This window comes from Solea senegalensis, linkage group LG18, assembly GCF_019176455.1.
Source record: "Solea senegalensis isolate Sse05_10M linkage group LG18, IFAPA_SoseM_1, whole genome shotgun sequence".
In the NCBI taxonomy this organism is placed as follows: Eukaryota; Metazoa; Chordata; class Actinopteri; order Pleuronectiformes; family Soleidae; genus Solea; species Solea senegalensis.
This window is the reverse complement of record NC_058041.1, coordinates 18,497,244-18,513,905: the sequence shown is the minus strand read 5'-3', so window position 1 is coordinate 18,513,905 and position 16,662 is coordinate 18,497,244. Positions and strand designations below refer to the sequence as shown.

The 16,662-nt window shown below is 45.6% G+C and overlaps 1 protein-coding gene across 7 annotated transcripts; it reads right to left on the bottom strand.

Annotated features, from left to right (window-relative positions):
* Window positions 1–3,204: 3,204 nt before the first annotated feature.
* On the bottom strand, window positions 3,205–15,932 carry LOC122759268 (serine-rich coiled-coil domain-containing protein 2-like). Of its 7 annotated transcripts, XM_044014002.1 has the most exons (16): window positions 15,578–15,932; window positions 10,810–12,035; window positions 9,786–9,944; window positions 9,540–9,713; window positions 9,387–9,460; window positions 9,129–9,311; window positions 8,428–8,527; window positions 8,177–8,261; window positions 8,012–8,101; window positions 7,676–7,796; window positions 7,489–7,551; window positions 7,236–7,319; window positions 6,956–7,081; window positions 6,683–6,791; window positions 5,231–5,270; window positions 4,586–4,706 (listed from the first exon to the last, which is right to left on the bottom strand). In XM_044014002.1, exons 2-16 carry the CDS (start codon window positions 11,990–11,992, stop codon window positions 4,661–4,663), a joined length of 2,637 nt encoding a protein of 878 aa, XP_043869937.1. In that variant the 5' UTR covers window positions 11,993–12,035; window positions 15,578–15,932; the 3' UTR covers window positions 4,586–4,660. The 7 variants fall into 7 exon arrangements, with proteins under 7 accessions (XP_043869931.1, XP_043869933.1, XP_043869932.1 ...); XM_044014003.1 differs by lacking the exon at window positions 5,231–5,270 and having other exon boundaries at window positions 4,628–4,706; XM_044013999.1 differs by having other exon boundaries at window positions 4,638–5,270.
* Between the last annotated feature and the right edge of the window lie 730 nt (window positions 15,933–16,662).

Sequence of the window (16,662 nt, the reverse complement as noted above, 5' to 3'; positions counted from 1 at the left end):
CAGTGGAACTGGAAGCCATGGTGATGTCATCTAAAGTGACAATGTGATCAGAAAGTTTTTCTCTGAGGTGTTTAGGGCCGAGTATAAAAGTTTAAAAGTAGAAAGTTACAGGTCATCCAGGACTTAATGTCTCTGAGACATTCCTGGAGTTGAACAACCTGATTTATTTCATCCGGCCTCATTGATAAATATAGCTGTGTGTCATCTGCATAACAATGAAAGTGTATGTTGTGCTTCCTAATAATGTTCCCTAGAGGAAGCATATATAAAGTAAAAAGTATAGGCCCAAGCACTGAGCCTTGTGGAACTCCACAATTAACTGTTGTTTGTAGTGAGGCTTTATCATTAACGTGAACAAACTGGAATCTATCAGATAAGTATGATTTAAACCAGCAGAGGGCAGCACCTGTGATACCAAGAGTCTGCTCCAATCTCTGCAGTAGAATATCATGATCAATGGTGTCAAATGCAGCACTAAGATCTAACAGGACAAGTAAAGAAACTAGACCATTATCTGAGTTACTAACTTTAACTAGTGCTGTTTCTGTGCTATGGTTTAATCTAAAACCTGACTGAAAATCTTCAAACAGGCCAGATTAGATATAGGTCAGTAATTAGCTAAAATATCTGGGTCAAAGGTCGCTTTTTTGAGAAGGGGTCGTCACCTGTGATCACATGACCTAGTTCACCGTTCTGTCTCAGGTTCAGTGGGACGTCTTCACCACAGCTACATGAAAACAACTTACCGTCTCTGGACACCGTCCTCCTCCTCCTCCTTCTCGCAGTCCTCGTCCTCGTCCTCCTCTTCGTGTGTCCTAAATTTATTTCCATGTTTCCTGTCCACATGACTTATGAAGAAAAGAAAAGAAAAGAAAAGAAAAGAAAAGAAAAGTATAAAATGAGATGAACAACAGACGAAAAAGGCCAAACAGGAAAGTAGAAAAAGGCCGAGAGGATTTTTAAATGAACTTGACCATGGATGTGATTGAGGTCACTGTGGTGATGCTTGCAGTAACCACGGCAACAGAGGATGGAGAGGATCCATCACATCACAATGCTGCTGCTGCTGCTGATGCATACACTCATCACTAAGTTCTAATGTCTGATGTTAATAAATTCAGCATATGAAATATTTCATCTCATTCAAACTTAACTCAGTGACACAAAGTGACCACACGAGGCAGCAGAGGACCAGCAGCTAAAGTCACTGGTTTTCTCTCTGGACTTTGGTGTGGGAGAGTGAGTGTATATGTGTGTGTGTGTGGGTGTGGGAGTGTGTGTGACTTGTCTTCCTTGTGGGGACAAAAAGCAAGTCCCCATAACGTAAATTACTACATTTTAAGGTGAAGGTATGTTTTAAGGTTAGGCTGAGATTGAGATTAGGGTTAGGGTAATGAATGTAAGTCAATGCAATGTCCACACACACATACGAACATGTGTGTGTGTGTGTGGGTGTGTGTGTGTGTGTGTGTGTGTGTGGTTTCCTGTTGAAAAGTCTAACAGTGAGATAAAGATGTGACTCTTTCACCAGCAGCTTGTTGATAGTTTTCCAAGTTTCTGTCTTCATCGTCTGTTGCATGTTGGGAAAAATAATCCACCTGTTTTTAATGGACTGTGCTGCAGCTTCACTGACCTCAGAGCAGCCAAAGCACATTCATTAAAAACACATTTACTCTCAACCACACACACACAATGGTTTTTCTCTGTTGCTATCGGAGACGACAGCCTCGTCACATGACAGGTCATTTTAATAGATTCATTAGTTTTGGTTGAAAATGGCTGAATGAGCTGTTTTATGTCTGTCCACACAAAAGAAAACGAATATTCCACATTATAATAAACAGACAGAAGAAGAGACTGAAACAGGAAACTGAAGTTTGTCAACCACACACTCTCCCACACACACACACACACGCACACACACTCTCCCACACACGCACACAGACACACACACACACACACACACACACACACACACACACACACACACACACACACACTCCCACACACGCACACACACACACACACACACACACACACACACACACACACACACACACACACGCACACACACACACACACACACACACACACACACACACACACACACACTCACACGCACACACACACACACACACACACACACGCACACACACACACACACACACACACGCACACACACACACACCACTACACACACACACACACACACACACACACACACACACACACACACACACTTCCACACACACACACACACACACACACACGCACACACACACACACACACACACACACACGCACACACACACACACACACACACACGCACACACACACACACACACACACACACACACACACACACACACACACACACACACACACACAGCCACACACACACACACTTCCCACACACGCACACACTCACACTCACACACACACACACACACACACACACACACACACACACACACACACACACGCACACACACACTCACCTGAAAAACCGATGAATGAAAACAGTTTTCAGCGTTAACCTCGAACATGTATGTCTCACTGAGGACACAAGGACACAGTGAGGACAGTTAGTGAGGACAGGTAGTAAGGACACATGTGGGCTTTGATGCAGGAAAGTTTGTGAATCAGGAGGAAACAGAAAAGGAGACTAGTCAATATGGTTCAAGGAAATACGGGAGGAAGGAAACAACCTAGGATGTGAAGTAGGGAACATGATACACACACACACCTCTGTCAAAATCCCAACACTGCCATTGCCACGGCAACCAAACTTCTTTGCCATGGCAACAAGGTTTATCGACAACTCTGGAGTGGTCCGTGTGTGTGTGTGTGTGTGTTGGACATCAGGAAAATAAAACACTTTATTTATTGATTGCTTTATTGATTGATTGATATTTTAACATGAACATAAACACATTTAACATAAATGGTAAAAACTTTTGAAGTCACAATAAAACATGAACTTACTTCATTAAACATAAATGATGAACATTTAAATTAACCTCAAGATAATAATGACTTTTATTTTGTTAACGCATCAGTGCATAATATTATCATCAGTTTAAAGTGACGCAGATTATATTCTGATCTCAACCTGAATCACAAACAATGACGATGATGATGATGAAGAGCAGCTGCTCTGCCCGAGGGCGTGTGTGGAGTTGAACCTGTGACTTATTTGCATATTAACAGTTTCTGTTTTCACGATAAACGCTAACCTGACGATGTTTTTTAAGACGAGTGAAAACCACCAGGCGGCACTGACGAGTCTTCACGTTAAATATGGAGCTGAAATGCATTGTGGGTACATGAGTTCTCTTTTCTGCAGAGAAAATATTTAGCTTTACGAGCAAAGACCAATCAGAGCCATCCTGTCAGATGGCCAAAGTTTGCTAACACAAGCTAACAGCCATCTTTACATTAGCAACACTAGCATGACAGTCACTGCTATGCTAACTTCTGAGTCTAAACGTGCGTAAAAGATTTTCTTTAACATTTTTGATTTGTTGTGGTCATGTGATAAAAAAAAGTCAAGGATCAGGAAGTAAAAAAAAAAAAGATCAGGAGTTTATTTTTCTGTGATGAAAGACCGCCTCCTTCAGTCTGTAGGAGGGGCCAACCCGAGGGGAGGAGGGGCTTGTAGCGCAGAGATCCTCAGAGCAGGTCGGAGTGAAAACATGGCAAGGATTCCCGCTGCAGCGGGATTCGCCCCCTTCAGTCTCAAACAAACAAGAATCCATGGTGGGAGGAGCCTGAGGTCATGTGACTTCTCTCTGGAGGTCAAACGTCAGTTTGCGATCGATCCAAATAACTATAATAACAAGTTTTAACAACTGAAATGTGACATGAAGGCGGAGTTTTTTTGCACTTTAGACAGATTATCTAAAGTTAGCCAATGTTAACTAGCAGGCTTTTTTTTTTACCAATTTAATTTTTAAAAATAAACACGTTTAAAGACGATAAAACAAGGTTTCAGATTAAATTAGCAACAATGAAAAAAACAAATAAACAAACATTACTGAGGAAAACTCGCATACAGCAGCTTTAACATAAATAAACTTTAAATATTATTTTAAATTCAATCGATAATAAATATGTTAAATAATTAATAAAGATTTCTGCAGTCACTTCAACTTTCAGATTAATCCTAATCTAATCCTTTAATCCGATGACGGCTTCAGTAGCAGTTTGAGAGGAGGGTGGAGCAATGGGTGGAGCAGTGGTTGAGTGACAGTTGCAGCAGCGCATTACAATGGCGGTTGGGGTCAGGAGGCGGAGCAAAGTTAAAAGTTTAAACGCTGTCTCCGTCAGTTTGTCTCTGGCGTCGGGAGGTGGGGCAGAGACGAGGCAGGGACGTCCTCAGGTGACCTCCTGATGTCACGCCACACTCTATTTGCCTGTATGTGTTGGTCTTTAGAGGCGGGGCAGTAGTGGAGGTGTGAGGTGGGAGGAGGCGGAGTTTAGAAGGTTGGGGGAGCCTGACTGATCTGCTGCAGGCTCCTCCCCCTCCTCCCGTCTCCTTCACTGCTCTATACCCATCGTCCTCTCTGTCTTCGGGGGTGGAGTCAGTGGCCGCATCAGAGTGGGGATAAGATGGGGGCGGTGCTTGGGCTGGCGGTGGGGGCGTGGACACTTGGTCCATCAATGGTTCCTGGTCGTTCTGATGGGAGGAGTCAAATATCTGTGACTGACAGACAAGAAGAAAATGATTCCTTCACTCAGTCATGAATGAATGAGGTCATGTTTTCACAAACACACACACACACACACACAGCGTGACGCATCATTACTTATTCATCTGCAGCTGTATTCATGTTTAAATTTATGTGAGAGGATGAGGGTGAGAGGATGAGGCTTCATAATCTACAACTCTTACATAAAGTTTACAGAAAACGAATTTACAAAAATAATATTCCTATTTATTAAAAACAAATCTTTTAACCTTTATCACAGTGAAACAAATTCACAGATTCATTTAGTAAACGTGTGAATACAATTCTGCACATTCACTGGTTAAACACTGACACCTGGTGGTGGACGCGGGTACTACATACACACACACACTCAGAGACAGAGGACGGGGGACACCACGTCAACCCCTGCTACAAAGAGACACGCCTCCAGCTGCAGGTGTTAGCCACACCCACTCTTCGAGTCACATGTATGTGTGTGAGTGTGATGATAATGAAGGTTAATAAAGTTCTACAATACCAGGACGTGTCTCTGAAGTACAAGACCAGCTGCTCCACCCCTTTGTCCACAGCAGAGACACAAGAGACAGAGTCAAAGGAGACATAGTCAGAGGAAGACACATAAGACAGAGTCAGAGAGAGAAACAAGAGACAGAGTCAGAGAGAGACACATGAGAAACAAGAGACAGAGTCAGAGAGAGACACATGAGACACAAGAGACAGAGTCAGCGAGAGACACATGATACACAAGAGACAGAGTCAGGCAAAAGAGACAGAGTCAGAGAGAAACATACGAGACAGACTCAGACACATGAGACAGGGACACATGAGACACAAGAGACAGAGAGAGAGAGACACATGAGACACAAGAGACAGAGTCAAAGGAGACATAGTCAGAGGAAGACACATAAGACAGAGTCAGAGAGAGACACAAGAGACAGAGTCAGAGAGAGACACATGAGACACAAGAGACAGAGTCAGACACAAGAGACAGAGAGACATACGAGACACATGAGACAGGGACACATGAGACACAAGAGACAGAGAGAGACACATGAGACACAAGAGACAGAGTCAAAGGAAGACACATAAGACAGAGTCAGAGAGAGACACATGAGACAGAGTCAGAGAGAGACACATGAGACACAAGAGACAGAGTCAGGCACAAGAGAGAGAGAGAGACACATGAGACACAAGAGACAGAGTCAGAGAGAGACACATGAGACACAAGAGACAGAGTCAGAGAGAGAGAGACATGAGACACAAGAGACAGAGTCAGACACAAGAGAGAGGGAGAGTGAGACAGAGTCAGACACATGAGACAGGGACACATGAGACACAAGAGACAGAGTGAGACATAGTCAGAGGAAGACACATAAGACAGAGTCAGAGAGAGACACAAGAGACAGTCAGAGAGAGACACATGAGACACAAGAGACAGAGTCAGACACAAGAGACAGAGAGACAGACACATGAGACAGGGACACATGAGACACAAGAGACAGAGACACATGAGACACAAGAGACAGAGTCAAAGGAAGATACATAAGACAGAGTCAGAGAGAGACAAGAGACAGAGTCAGAGAGAGACACATGAGACAGAGTCAGAGAGAGACACATGAGACACAAGAGACAGAGTCAGGCACAAGAGACAGAGTCAGAGAGAGACACATGAGACACAAGAGACAGAGTCAGAGAGAGACACATGAGACACAAGAGACAGAGTCAGAGAGAGAGAGACACATGAGACACAAGAGACAGAGTCAGACACAAGAGAGAGGGAGACATACGAGACAGAGTCAGACACATGAGACACAAGAGACAGAGAGAGACACAAGAGACAGAGGGACAGCAGTCATCACTCACAGGAAAGAAAATAAGTAAATCTTACAGCTAATTTGAAAAGTTTAAAAATGAGAAGAAGGGAGGGGCAGAGGAGGGGGGAGGTGTCTGTGTCAGTCATGTGACTCACTTTTTCTAGCGAGGTGGGCGGGGACAGCAGGCTTCGGCCTCCACCTGTAAGGTGAGGAGCGCTGATACTGCCAGGACGGAGAGAGGAGAGGAAGAGGAAGAGGAGGAGTCTGAGGAGAGACAGACGGAGACGCAGGACAAAAGGACGAGGACGTTTTGTTGTGATTGTATTAATCTCATAATCTGGATTAAACGTCTTCATCTGTGTGCGTGTGTGTGCGTGCGTGCGCGCGTGTGTGGTTGTGTGTCTGTCTGTCTGTGTGTACTCTCTCACCACCTCTTCTCTCCTGGGCGTCTGTGAAGCCACACCCTCTCTCTCTATCACACTCGTCTGTGTGTGTTGATCCGTCCTCCCCGTCGTCTCCTGGCAACGACACCTGGCCGTCACCGTGGGAACAGACTGCGCACACACACACACACACACACACCATAATATCAGATGATATACAAAGTGTCCTGCTATGGTTACAATCTCATGTTTGTCCTGAGGGGGGCGCCAGAGGAGAGATGCTGTTAGCATGCGTTAGCATTAGCATGTGATAAACTGAACCAACCATCTGCAGCAGGTGTGCGATGGTCCGGTCTCGACTCTTCAGCTCCTCCCTGAGCTGCTGCACCTCCTGCAGGAGGAGCTGCACCTGCACCACCAAACACACACACGCACACACACACACACACACGCGCACACACAAACGAGCGTGCACACACAGACAGACAGACAGACAGACAGAGTAAGTGATGGATTGATGAGGAAAAGAATGTAAAGAATACTCATTATTTGCAGCGTTGGTGTAAAACTGTGTTCACCTGAGAGTCAGAGCTCTGGGACGAGTTGTTAACATCAGGACTCACAGTGTCCCCGTCCTCGTCCTTTAAGGACAAAATGGAAGCATGAATGTGTCACGAATAAACTCTTCAGCCAGTGAGAGAAAACATGAAAAACAAAGGCTTCACAAAGAGATTCAAACAACACGTCGTTGCCACGGTAACTCACCTGCAGCAGTAACATCTGCAGATACTTGAGCTGCGATCGCACTGCCGAGCATTCTTCAGCCAGGTCCTCCATGTCCACGCCCACACCAGCAGGGGGCGTCACCACAGAGAGGAGGGCCGTCCTGACGGGGGAAGATCGCAACACAGAGACAAGCTAAAGTTGGTACTTTTACACATACTAGTGCAATTTAATGATGACACCACACACAATGCTGCCCCCTGGTGGCGACCTGCACTGTTGTTATGTGTTTATCAAATGGACGAATGAGACTTGTGTGGCATCGCAGACGGACGCGTTCAATCGCAGAAACGTTCCTCTGACCGTGTCCTGAATCACCTTGAAGGACAGAGGTCCAGGACGACGTCCCCGTCCACGTCCGTCCTCTTGTTGCCAGGATCCTCCGTTAGCTCATAGCACGCGAAGTCGCTGAGGAGACGAGGAGACAGTCGTCACTTTCTCTGAGCATATGACCTTTTTCCCCGAGAGAGCCCCGTCCCTCACCTGTCGTTGTCGTTGTGGACGTCCTGCGTCCCCCAGCAGAGCTGTCTCCTCCTCCACTCGGCCATGTGGGACAAACCGTCTCCGTCTGCAGATTAATTTAAATGTAAAGACAGATTTACCTCTTCTTCTGACTTTACAGACCACACACACACACAGACACAGACACACACACACACAGACAGACAGACAGACAGACACACACACACACACACACACACACACAACACACACACACACACAGGTGTACTCACCGCTGTGCAGAGACAAATCTTCTGCCAAGTCTGCATCCAACATGAGATCATCGTCCTCCAGGTCACATGAGTCCAGATTGTCCAGATCGTTCAGGACGTCCTGACAGAGACAGTGATGACATCACGACGCGCTGTGATGACATCACGACGCGCTGTGATGACATCACGACGCGCTGTGATGACATCACGACGCGCTGTGATGACATCACGACGCGCTGTGATGTGTCACGACGCGGCGTGATGACATCATGACGTGGTATGATGCGTCACGACACGGCGTGATGACATCATGACGTGGTGTGATGATGTCACGACGTGCCGTGATGACGTGGTGTGATGCGTCACGATGCGGTATGATGACGTCACAACATGGCGTGATGACATGATGACGTGGTGTGATGACGTCACAACGTGGCGTGATGACATCATGACGTGGTGTGATGACGTCACAACGTGGCGTGATGACATCATGACGTGGTGTGATGACGTCACGACGCGACAGTAAACAGCATGTGAAATGTTACGTATTAGACCTTTAACTCTGAAGCTTCTGCGTTTGTGGAGGATTAGTCTCACACACACACACACACACACACACACACACACACACACACACACACACTTTCTAGTTTCTTTCCTCCTGCTTTTCCCTCCCTCCCCCGCCCTACTCCACGCACACACACAGACAGACACACACTCACAATGCTGTGGACGTCAGAGTCAAAGCTCCCTCTGCTGTGTTGGAGCGTGTTGTTGCTGCTCTTCGTGTTGATGGAGGTGGAGGTGATGGCGCCCCCCAGTGGCTCCAGACCCTCCTCGTCCCACATGTATGTCCCGTCTGATGCACAGCTGTCAGAGGGAGACAGGTCGAGAGACGAGCCGTCCTGCGACGACCACACCGCGGCTTTACTTACACTCTCATCTACACAACACTACACAACAACGGGCAGCCATTTTACCTGCTCGTGGTCGTCGTGGTGACTCGAGCGTCTGTGGCGTGACAGCGGAGTCATGTGACGCCGCGCTCCATCGCCTGCACAAACACAAACATTAACCAGCTTATCTTTTTTATTCTTCCCAATCTCTGAGTTGATTATAAAAAAAACCCTCACCACTTAGCTTCATGCTAGCCCAGTCCATGCCGTCCTCCAGGAAACACAGAGCTGTCGCCACGGCAACGCTATTAACATTCACCCCGCCATCGTCAAATCTGGCACACGATTGGTCGAGCCCCGAGTCGTCCTCATCATTTTTGGAGAGAAGTAAGATGCCGACTCCACCGTTTCCTACAAACAAACATCACTGTTATAAAAAACACACTGAACACACAATACTCATCAAAAATCCTTGTTGTTTACCGAGATTATCGAAATCGTCCATGTACTCCTCCTGACTGATGTCGTTTCTGTCCAGAGACGAGGTTGAAGACATGGACATGTCCTCCAGTGTCTCCCCCACCATGGACACCTCTGCCTGAGACACTGTGGACAGTCCCTCCAACGTCTCTGGAGGATTTTCTGAGATGCGAGATAATACATAGACATATTCAGAAACAGACGAGATGAGACGTGTGAAATATGAGACAGAAGATGACAGATGAAGAAATGACAGAGATTAGATGAAGAAATACACAGATTAGATGAAATTAGGTGAAGAAATACACAGATTAGATGAAATTAGGTGAAGAAATGACAGAGATTAGTTGAAGAAATTAAAGAGGTTAGATGACATTAGGTGAAAAAATGACAGATTAGATGATATTAGTTGAAGAAATACACAGATTAGATGAAATTAGGTGAAGAAATGACAGAGATTAGTTGAAGAAATGAAAGAGATTAGATGACATTAGGTGAAAAAATGACAGATTAGATGATATTAGATGAAGAAATGACAGAGATTAGATGACATTAGGTGAAGAAATTAAAGAGATTAGATGACATTAGGTGAAGAAATGACAGATTAGTTGAGATTATATGAATAAATTAGAGATTAGATGAGATTAGGTGAAGAAATGAAAGAGATTAGATGAAATTAGGTGAAGAAATGAAAGAGATTAGATGACATTAGGCGAAGGAATGACAGAGATTAGATGACATTAGGTGAAGAAATGACAGATTAGTTGAGATTATATGAAGAAATTAAAGAGATTAGATGACATTAGGTGAAGAAATGACAGAGATTAGATGACATTAGGTGAAGAAATGACAGAGATTAGTTGAGATTATATGAATAAATTAGAGATTAGATGAGATTAGGTGAAGAAATTAAAGAGATTAGATGAGATTAGGTGAAGAAATGTAAGAGATTAGATAAGATTTGGTGAAGAAATTACAGGTATTAGGTGAGATTAGATGAGATTAACAGGTAGAATGACATCAGTACCTGAACAGTTTTCGGCCGTTGATTTAAATTCAACTGATTTCACTTTCACTTCTGTTCCAGAGGGTGGAGTCACCCGCAGGGGGCGGGCCTGCTTGAAGAGAGATGGGCGTGTCAGTTTATAGCTGATGCCGCTGGGCCTAGAGGCGGGGCCAAGGTTGGGTAGGAGGGGTTTCTTGAAGACAGAGGGTGGTGGGGCTCCTCCCCCTCTGATTCCCCCCTCTGGACTCTGCCTGGTAACAGGTGATTTTCTGCCACCTGTGGGCGGAGCCTGAGCAGTGGCTCGTTCTGCAGCTCTGCTGGTGAAGGAGGCGCGAGGGATGGTTGGGGAGGGAAGGAGGGAGGAGGGTGTGGGGATGGGCGGAGCCTGCTGCCGGACCTGGGTGAGGCTTTGTGATCTAAAGCGGTTGCTCTGAGAGAGCAGGGCGGTCTGAGTGGACCCGAGACCGTCACTGGAGTGTGAGCGGCTGGCCGGCACTTTCTTCTGAAACGGGGAACCAGCTCGAGAACACGGACCAGGACCTTGTCTATAACCACCAGTACGAGGAAAGGTCTGAGGTTGTCTCAGGGAACCCGTGGTTCCACTGCGAGGTCTGGATCCAGGAAAACCACTCTTCAGCCTGGAAGCGGTCTGGCTTGGTTTGGAAACTTCAGATCCAGGTTTAGAAATAGGAAGTGTTCTGCTGCTGGACTGCGCTGACGGCCAGGATGAGGGTGTGGCCGTCTGGACAAAGCCACGCCCCTTTACTTCAGAGGCCGTGGCTGTTTTTTTAGATTCTTGTTGCCGTTGGGAAGAATCGTAATGGATGTTGTTCCCGGATCGATTCTGGAAGCCACTCCCTCTTTTCCCTCGTCTCCACTCCCCCTCTGCATTAGCACCTCCCTCCTGTGGTGGCGTCCCATCGTCCTTCCTCCATTTCATGGAGAACGAAGTCGGTGCTCTTAGGAATCCATTCTGCTTCAGAGAGGAGGTGGGGCCAGTTCCCCCTGCCGGGCCGGGGTGGTGGTAGAACCCGTTGGTGAGGCGGGTCCCGGCGGCACCAGTGAAGGTGCCAGTGCTGGAGGTGTCCGTCTGAACGCTGTTGGACACCGACGTGGATTTGGACCGCGAGCCAAACTTTGGCAGCCTAGAAACCATGGTGGGCACGGAGGAGGAGTCCACGAGACAGGGGGGAGGGAGTGACATAAGACCACACCCACTTCACCATGGAGACACTGAGCTGGAGGAGCTGCAGGGGGTGGAGACAAGAAAAAAAAGTGTGTGTGTGTGTGTGTGTGTCTCTGTTTGATGGGTGTGTGTGTGTCTGTTAAACAAAGGTGTGATCACTATCAGTCATTTTCTGCTGATTGTTTTTATTAAGGGTGTGGTTTGTGTGTGGTTAAACACACACACACACACACACAGAGACACAGGCACACACGCACATGCGCGCGCGCGCACACACACACCCACACACACAGAGACACACACACACAGTTTAGTTTCTGTCCCAACTGTAAATGATATCAAGTATAATTAAATTATAATTATCCAGAGAGGATTTGTTGTGTCAGAGCGTGTGTGTCTGTGAATTATCTGCACTTTATTTGATCATAAAAAAATTATTATTTTTTATTAATGTAGAGAATGATTGACAGGTGAGCTTCATCATCATCATCATCATCATCAGTCATAAAGATAAACAGAGGGTGTGATTTATTCAGCGTCAGGGGTTCTTTTACCTGTGAATCATAAAAACATTATGAATGATCAAATAAGTTAGTGAGTAAATCAGTGTGAGACTTTGTGCAGAGGACATTTGAACATGTCTGTCCTCTGCTGTGGACACGTCTGTACTCTTCTGTAGACACATCTGTCGTCTGTCCTCTGTCGTGGACACGTCTGTCCTCTGTCATGGACACGTCTGTCCTCTGTCATGGACACGTCTGTCCTCTGCTGTAGACATGTCTGTCCTCATGTCACCATTTGTCTCAGTGGTCAGACCCTCTGAACTTTGAGTTGTTTCACATCATGTGACCTTTAAACTGGCCAAGCTGAAGTGTCTTTGTCCTGGAGGAGGAGGAGTAAGGGGCGGCTCCTCAGAGGAACGTGCCGATGCTGATTATATTAAAAACTTCTTTTTTTAAACTTCAGTGAAAAAAGTCAGCGACAAGCAGAAATAAATAAAAACACTTTTATTATGTTTTCATGTTGTATAATTCAGAAATCACATGTTCCATTTAGAAAAGCTTGTGATGTGAGCTACGGTGGCCTGAGGCGGACACACTTCAGCACCATGTGACGATTCATTAGACTCACACACACACACACACACACACACACACACACGCAGACACACAGACAGCCACACACAGACAGACAAACAGAGAGACAGAGTATCAGAGAGGACAGAGAAACAGAGAGGACAGAGAAGACAGAGAGGACAGAGTAACAGAGAGGGACAGAGAAGACAGAGGAGAGTAACAGGAGGACAGAGACAGAGAGACAGAGAAGACAGAGAGGACAGAGAAACAGAGAGGACAGAGTAACAGAGAGGACAGAGAAACAGAGAGGACAGAGAAGACAGAGAGGACAGAGTAACAGAGAGGACAGAGAAACAGAGAAGACAAAGAGGACAGGGAGAGAGACAGAGAAACAGAGAGGACAGGGAAACAGAGAGGACAGAGAAACAGAGAGGACAGGGAAACAGATAGGACAGAGAAACAGAGAGGACAGGGAAACAGAGAGGACAGAGAAACAGAGAGGACAGGGAACAGAGAGACAGGAAACAGATAGACAGAGAAACAGAGAGGACAGAGAAACAGAGAGGACAGGGAAACAGAGAGGACAGGGAACCAGAGAGGACAGAGAAACAGAGGGACAGATAGGACAGAGAAACAGAGAGGACAGAAAACGAGAGGACAGGGAAACAGAGAGGACAGAGAAACAGAGAGGACAGGGGAACAGGTAGGACAGAGAAACAGAGAGGACAGAGTAACAGAGAGGACAGAGAAACAGAGAGGACAGAGTAACAGAGAGGACAGGGAAACAGAGGACAGAGTAACAGAGACAGAATCAGCATCATGAGGCCCAGTGATGACTCTGCTTTAACCTGAGGTTGTTTGAGATCTTTTTACTAATGAACCTGAGGACAACAGCTGCATCATCATCTTCATCATCATCATCATCAGTTAAAGATCAAAAACATCTTCAGAACATGACACTGACTTTCACTGGCACAGAGAGTTAATCCAGGTTCACAGGTTTATTACTGTGTTTAATCCCGCTCACTGCAGGAGGAAGAAGAGGAAGAAGAGGAAGAGGAAGAAGAGGAGGAAGAAGAGGAAGAAGAAGAGGAAGAAGAGGAGGAAGAAGAAGCATTGTGACGGACGTTTGGAGAACAGAGTGTAGAAATGTGGGATTACCCAGAAACATAATCCTGCACTGACTCTGTTGTAGTTTGACACTTGTTGGATTAATTATTCACAAGATGAGATGCAGTTGCTCTGGAAAATAAGACGTGTCTTTCTCTGCACCGTCACCACATCTGTCCCCAGGACGTCACAACCAGAGGACACAACCCAGAGTCCAAAACAACCAGAGGACACAACCCAGAGTCCACACAACCCAGAGTCCAAAACAACCAGAGGACACAACCCAGAGTCCAAAACAACCAGAGGACACAACCAGAGTCCAAAACAACCAGAGGACACAACCAGAGTCCAAAGCAACCAGAGGACACAACCTAGAGTCCAAAACAAACCAGAGGACACAACCTAGAGTACTAAACAACCAGAGGACACAACCCAGAGTCCAAAACAACCAGAGGACACAACCTAGAGTACAAAACAACCAGAGGACACAACTTAGAGTACAAAACAACCAGAGGACACAACCCAGAGTCCAAAACAACCAGAGGACACAAGAGTCCAAAACAACCAAAGGACACAACCCTGAGTCCAAAACAACCAAAGGACACAACCTAGAGTCCAAAACAACCAAAGGACACAACCTAGAGTGGTGAATAACAAAAACCCTCCAGAACCTCCACAGAGAACCAGAAACAGGACTTTGACAGAGAGAAGACATGATGCTAAAGAATCTGAAGAATGAAAAGAGGACGCAGAGGAATGTGGTGGTTCTCATGAGGAATGTCCATCGAGACACAAGTGGACAGAGGGATGTCCACAGAGACACAGGTGGACAGAGGGACGTCCACAGAGACACCATCTCTCGACTAAATGACAACAAACGTTAAAACACTTTTTTTATAAACTGAAGACATTCTTAATCGCTTTAATCTGAACCTAACGGCTGTGGACGAGGACACGTCACATTTGGACGATGGGGACATGTCATGGACATAAAACCTGAATGTAAAAATCTCAGCAGTCGTGGGACAAAAATTACAGACAGAAAAGTCTTCATTCAGTCAGACTTCAGTCTTCTTTACGTCCATCCCACCAACAAACTGTCCTAGTGATTTATCTTCACGTGCCACAAGAGGGAGCTGTGTCTTTAATAACGAGTATAATTATTATTATTATTATTATTATTATTATTAATAATAATAATAATATTGTTATAATAACATTGTTCTTTTTTTCAGGTAAAATGTATAGTTTTAATTTAAAGTTCAGGATGACGACACAGGGCTGCGTCCGAATACGTTTAAATGTATCAAAATATGTACATTATTTTCATAGAATCATCATGGTATCGTCCTGTGTGTGTGTGTGTGTGTGTGTGTGTGTGTGTGTGTGTGTGTGTGTGTGTGTTGGTTTTACTCACGCTCACCTCCCGGTTTCACCGGAGCCTCAGACGCTAAAATGCGGAAATGCGGCGGACTGAAGGCAGCGGGACCTCGGCGGGTTCAATCCGACACAGGAGCGCGTGGCAGCGCCGAAGGGACACGAACAGTCCCGGTGAATCAGGCCGGAGGAGACACTGTCCACGGAGACACCGTGGACGGGGACACTGCGGCGACGGCGGAGGGTCTGCGGTGTTTCTGCTCCCGCTCTCCGGCCTCGGGTACGGGGTTTCTCTTCCGAACGTCTGTCACCTGCACGGGTTCACCTACAAAAACTGTCCTCGTGTGAAATGTCAAAATAAAAGCTGCTGCTGCTGCTGCTGCTGCTGCGCATGCGCAGAAGAGGAGCTGACTGCTGAATCATCCACACACACACACAGCTGACAGTGACGTCACCATCACGCTGTAAACATAACCCTTTCATCACCAGACATTTACAGTAAATAATTATTTAAATAATAATTTAATAATTTAATATAAAATAAAACCAAGTCATTTATTCATCATTAGATTTATTTATTTTTACATTTTAAATCAAAATGTTAACATTTTCACTTTCAAACATATAAACGTTACGCAGCATGAATATATACAGTGTAAATATATATATGTATATACTGTGTATATGAGGTCAGTTTACTTATAACACACAAAACTTGCCACTTGGGGTCTAAGGACTGACAACTATTACGAGGCCTATACAAACAATGTTATTTTCAGCCTTTAACACTTACCACTAGGTGGAGACAGAACCTTCATTTCTTTTCCTGTGTAAAACCATCTCCTTGTGAATATGTATGTAGTATCTCAGATATTGGCCCTTCAAAAACATGGAATATAAACAAAAGATATACTGCTTCATTCAAGTTTGAAAAACATGAAAATGCATCCATCCATTATCTAGTGATTTGAGCTGCTGTGCCAGTCTCAGCTGACATCGGGCGATAGGCGGGGAACAGCCTGGACAGTTAAACATGGAAATGTTTATTGATAATTCATTTATCAGTTTCTGCAACTGACAGAACATTCACATCAGTGCTGGGCAGTTTAACGGTTCATCTCAAAA

What these genes read in the sequence shown, in the direction of transcription:
- LOC122759268 (XM_044013996.1), bottom strand. Translation starts at nt 11,992, where the DNA reads ATGTCACTCCCTCCCCCCTGTCTCGTGGACTCCTCCTCCGTGCCCACC. An exon ending in AACGGCCGAAAACTGTTCAG is followed by an intron (nt 9,945 to 10,809) that starts GTACTGATGTCA and finishes CTCGCATCTCAG; the next exon opens with AAAATCCTCCAGAGACGTTG. An exon ending in TCGCACACCTGCTGCAGATG is followed by an intron (nt 7,082 to 7,235) that starts GTTGGTTCAGTT and finishes GTGTGTGCGCAG; the next exon opens with TCTGTTCCCACGGTGACGGC.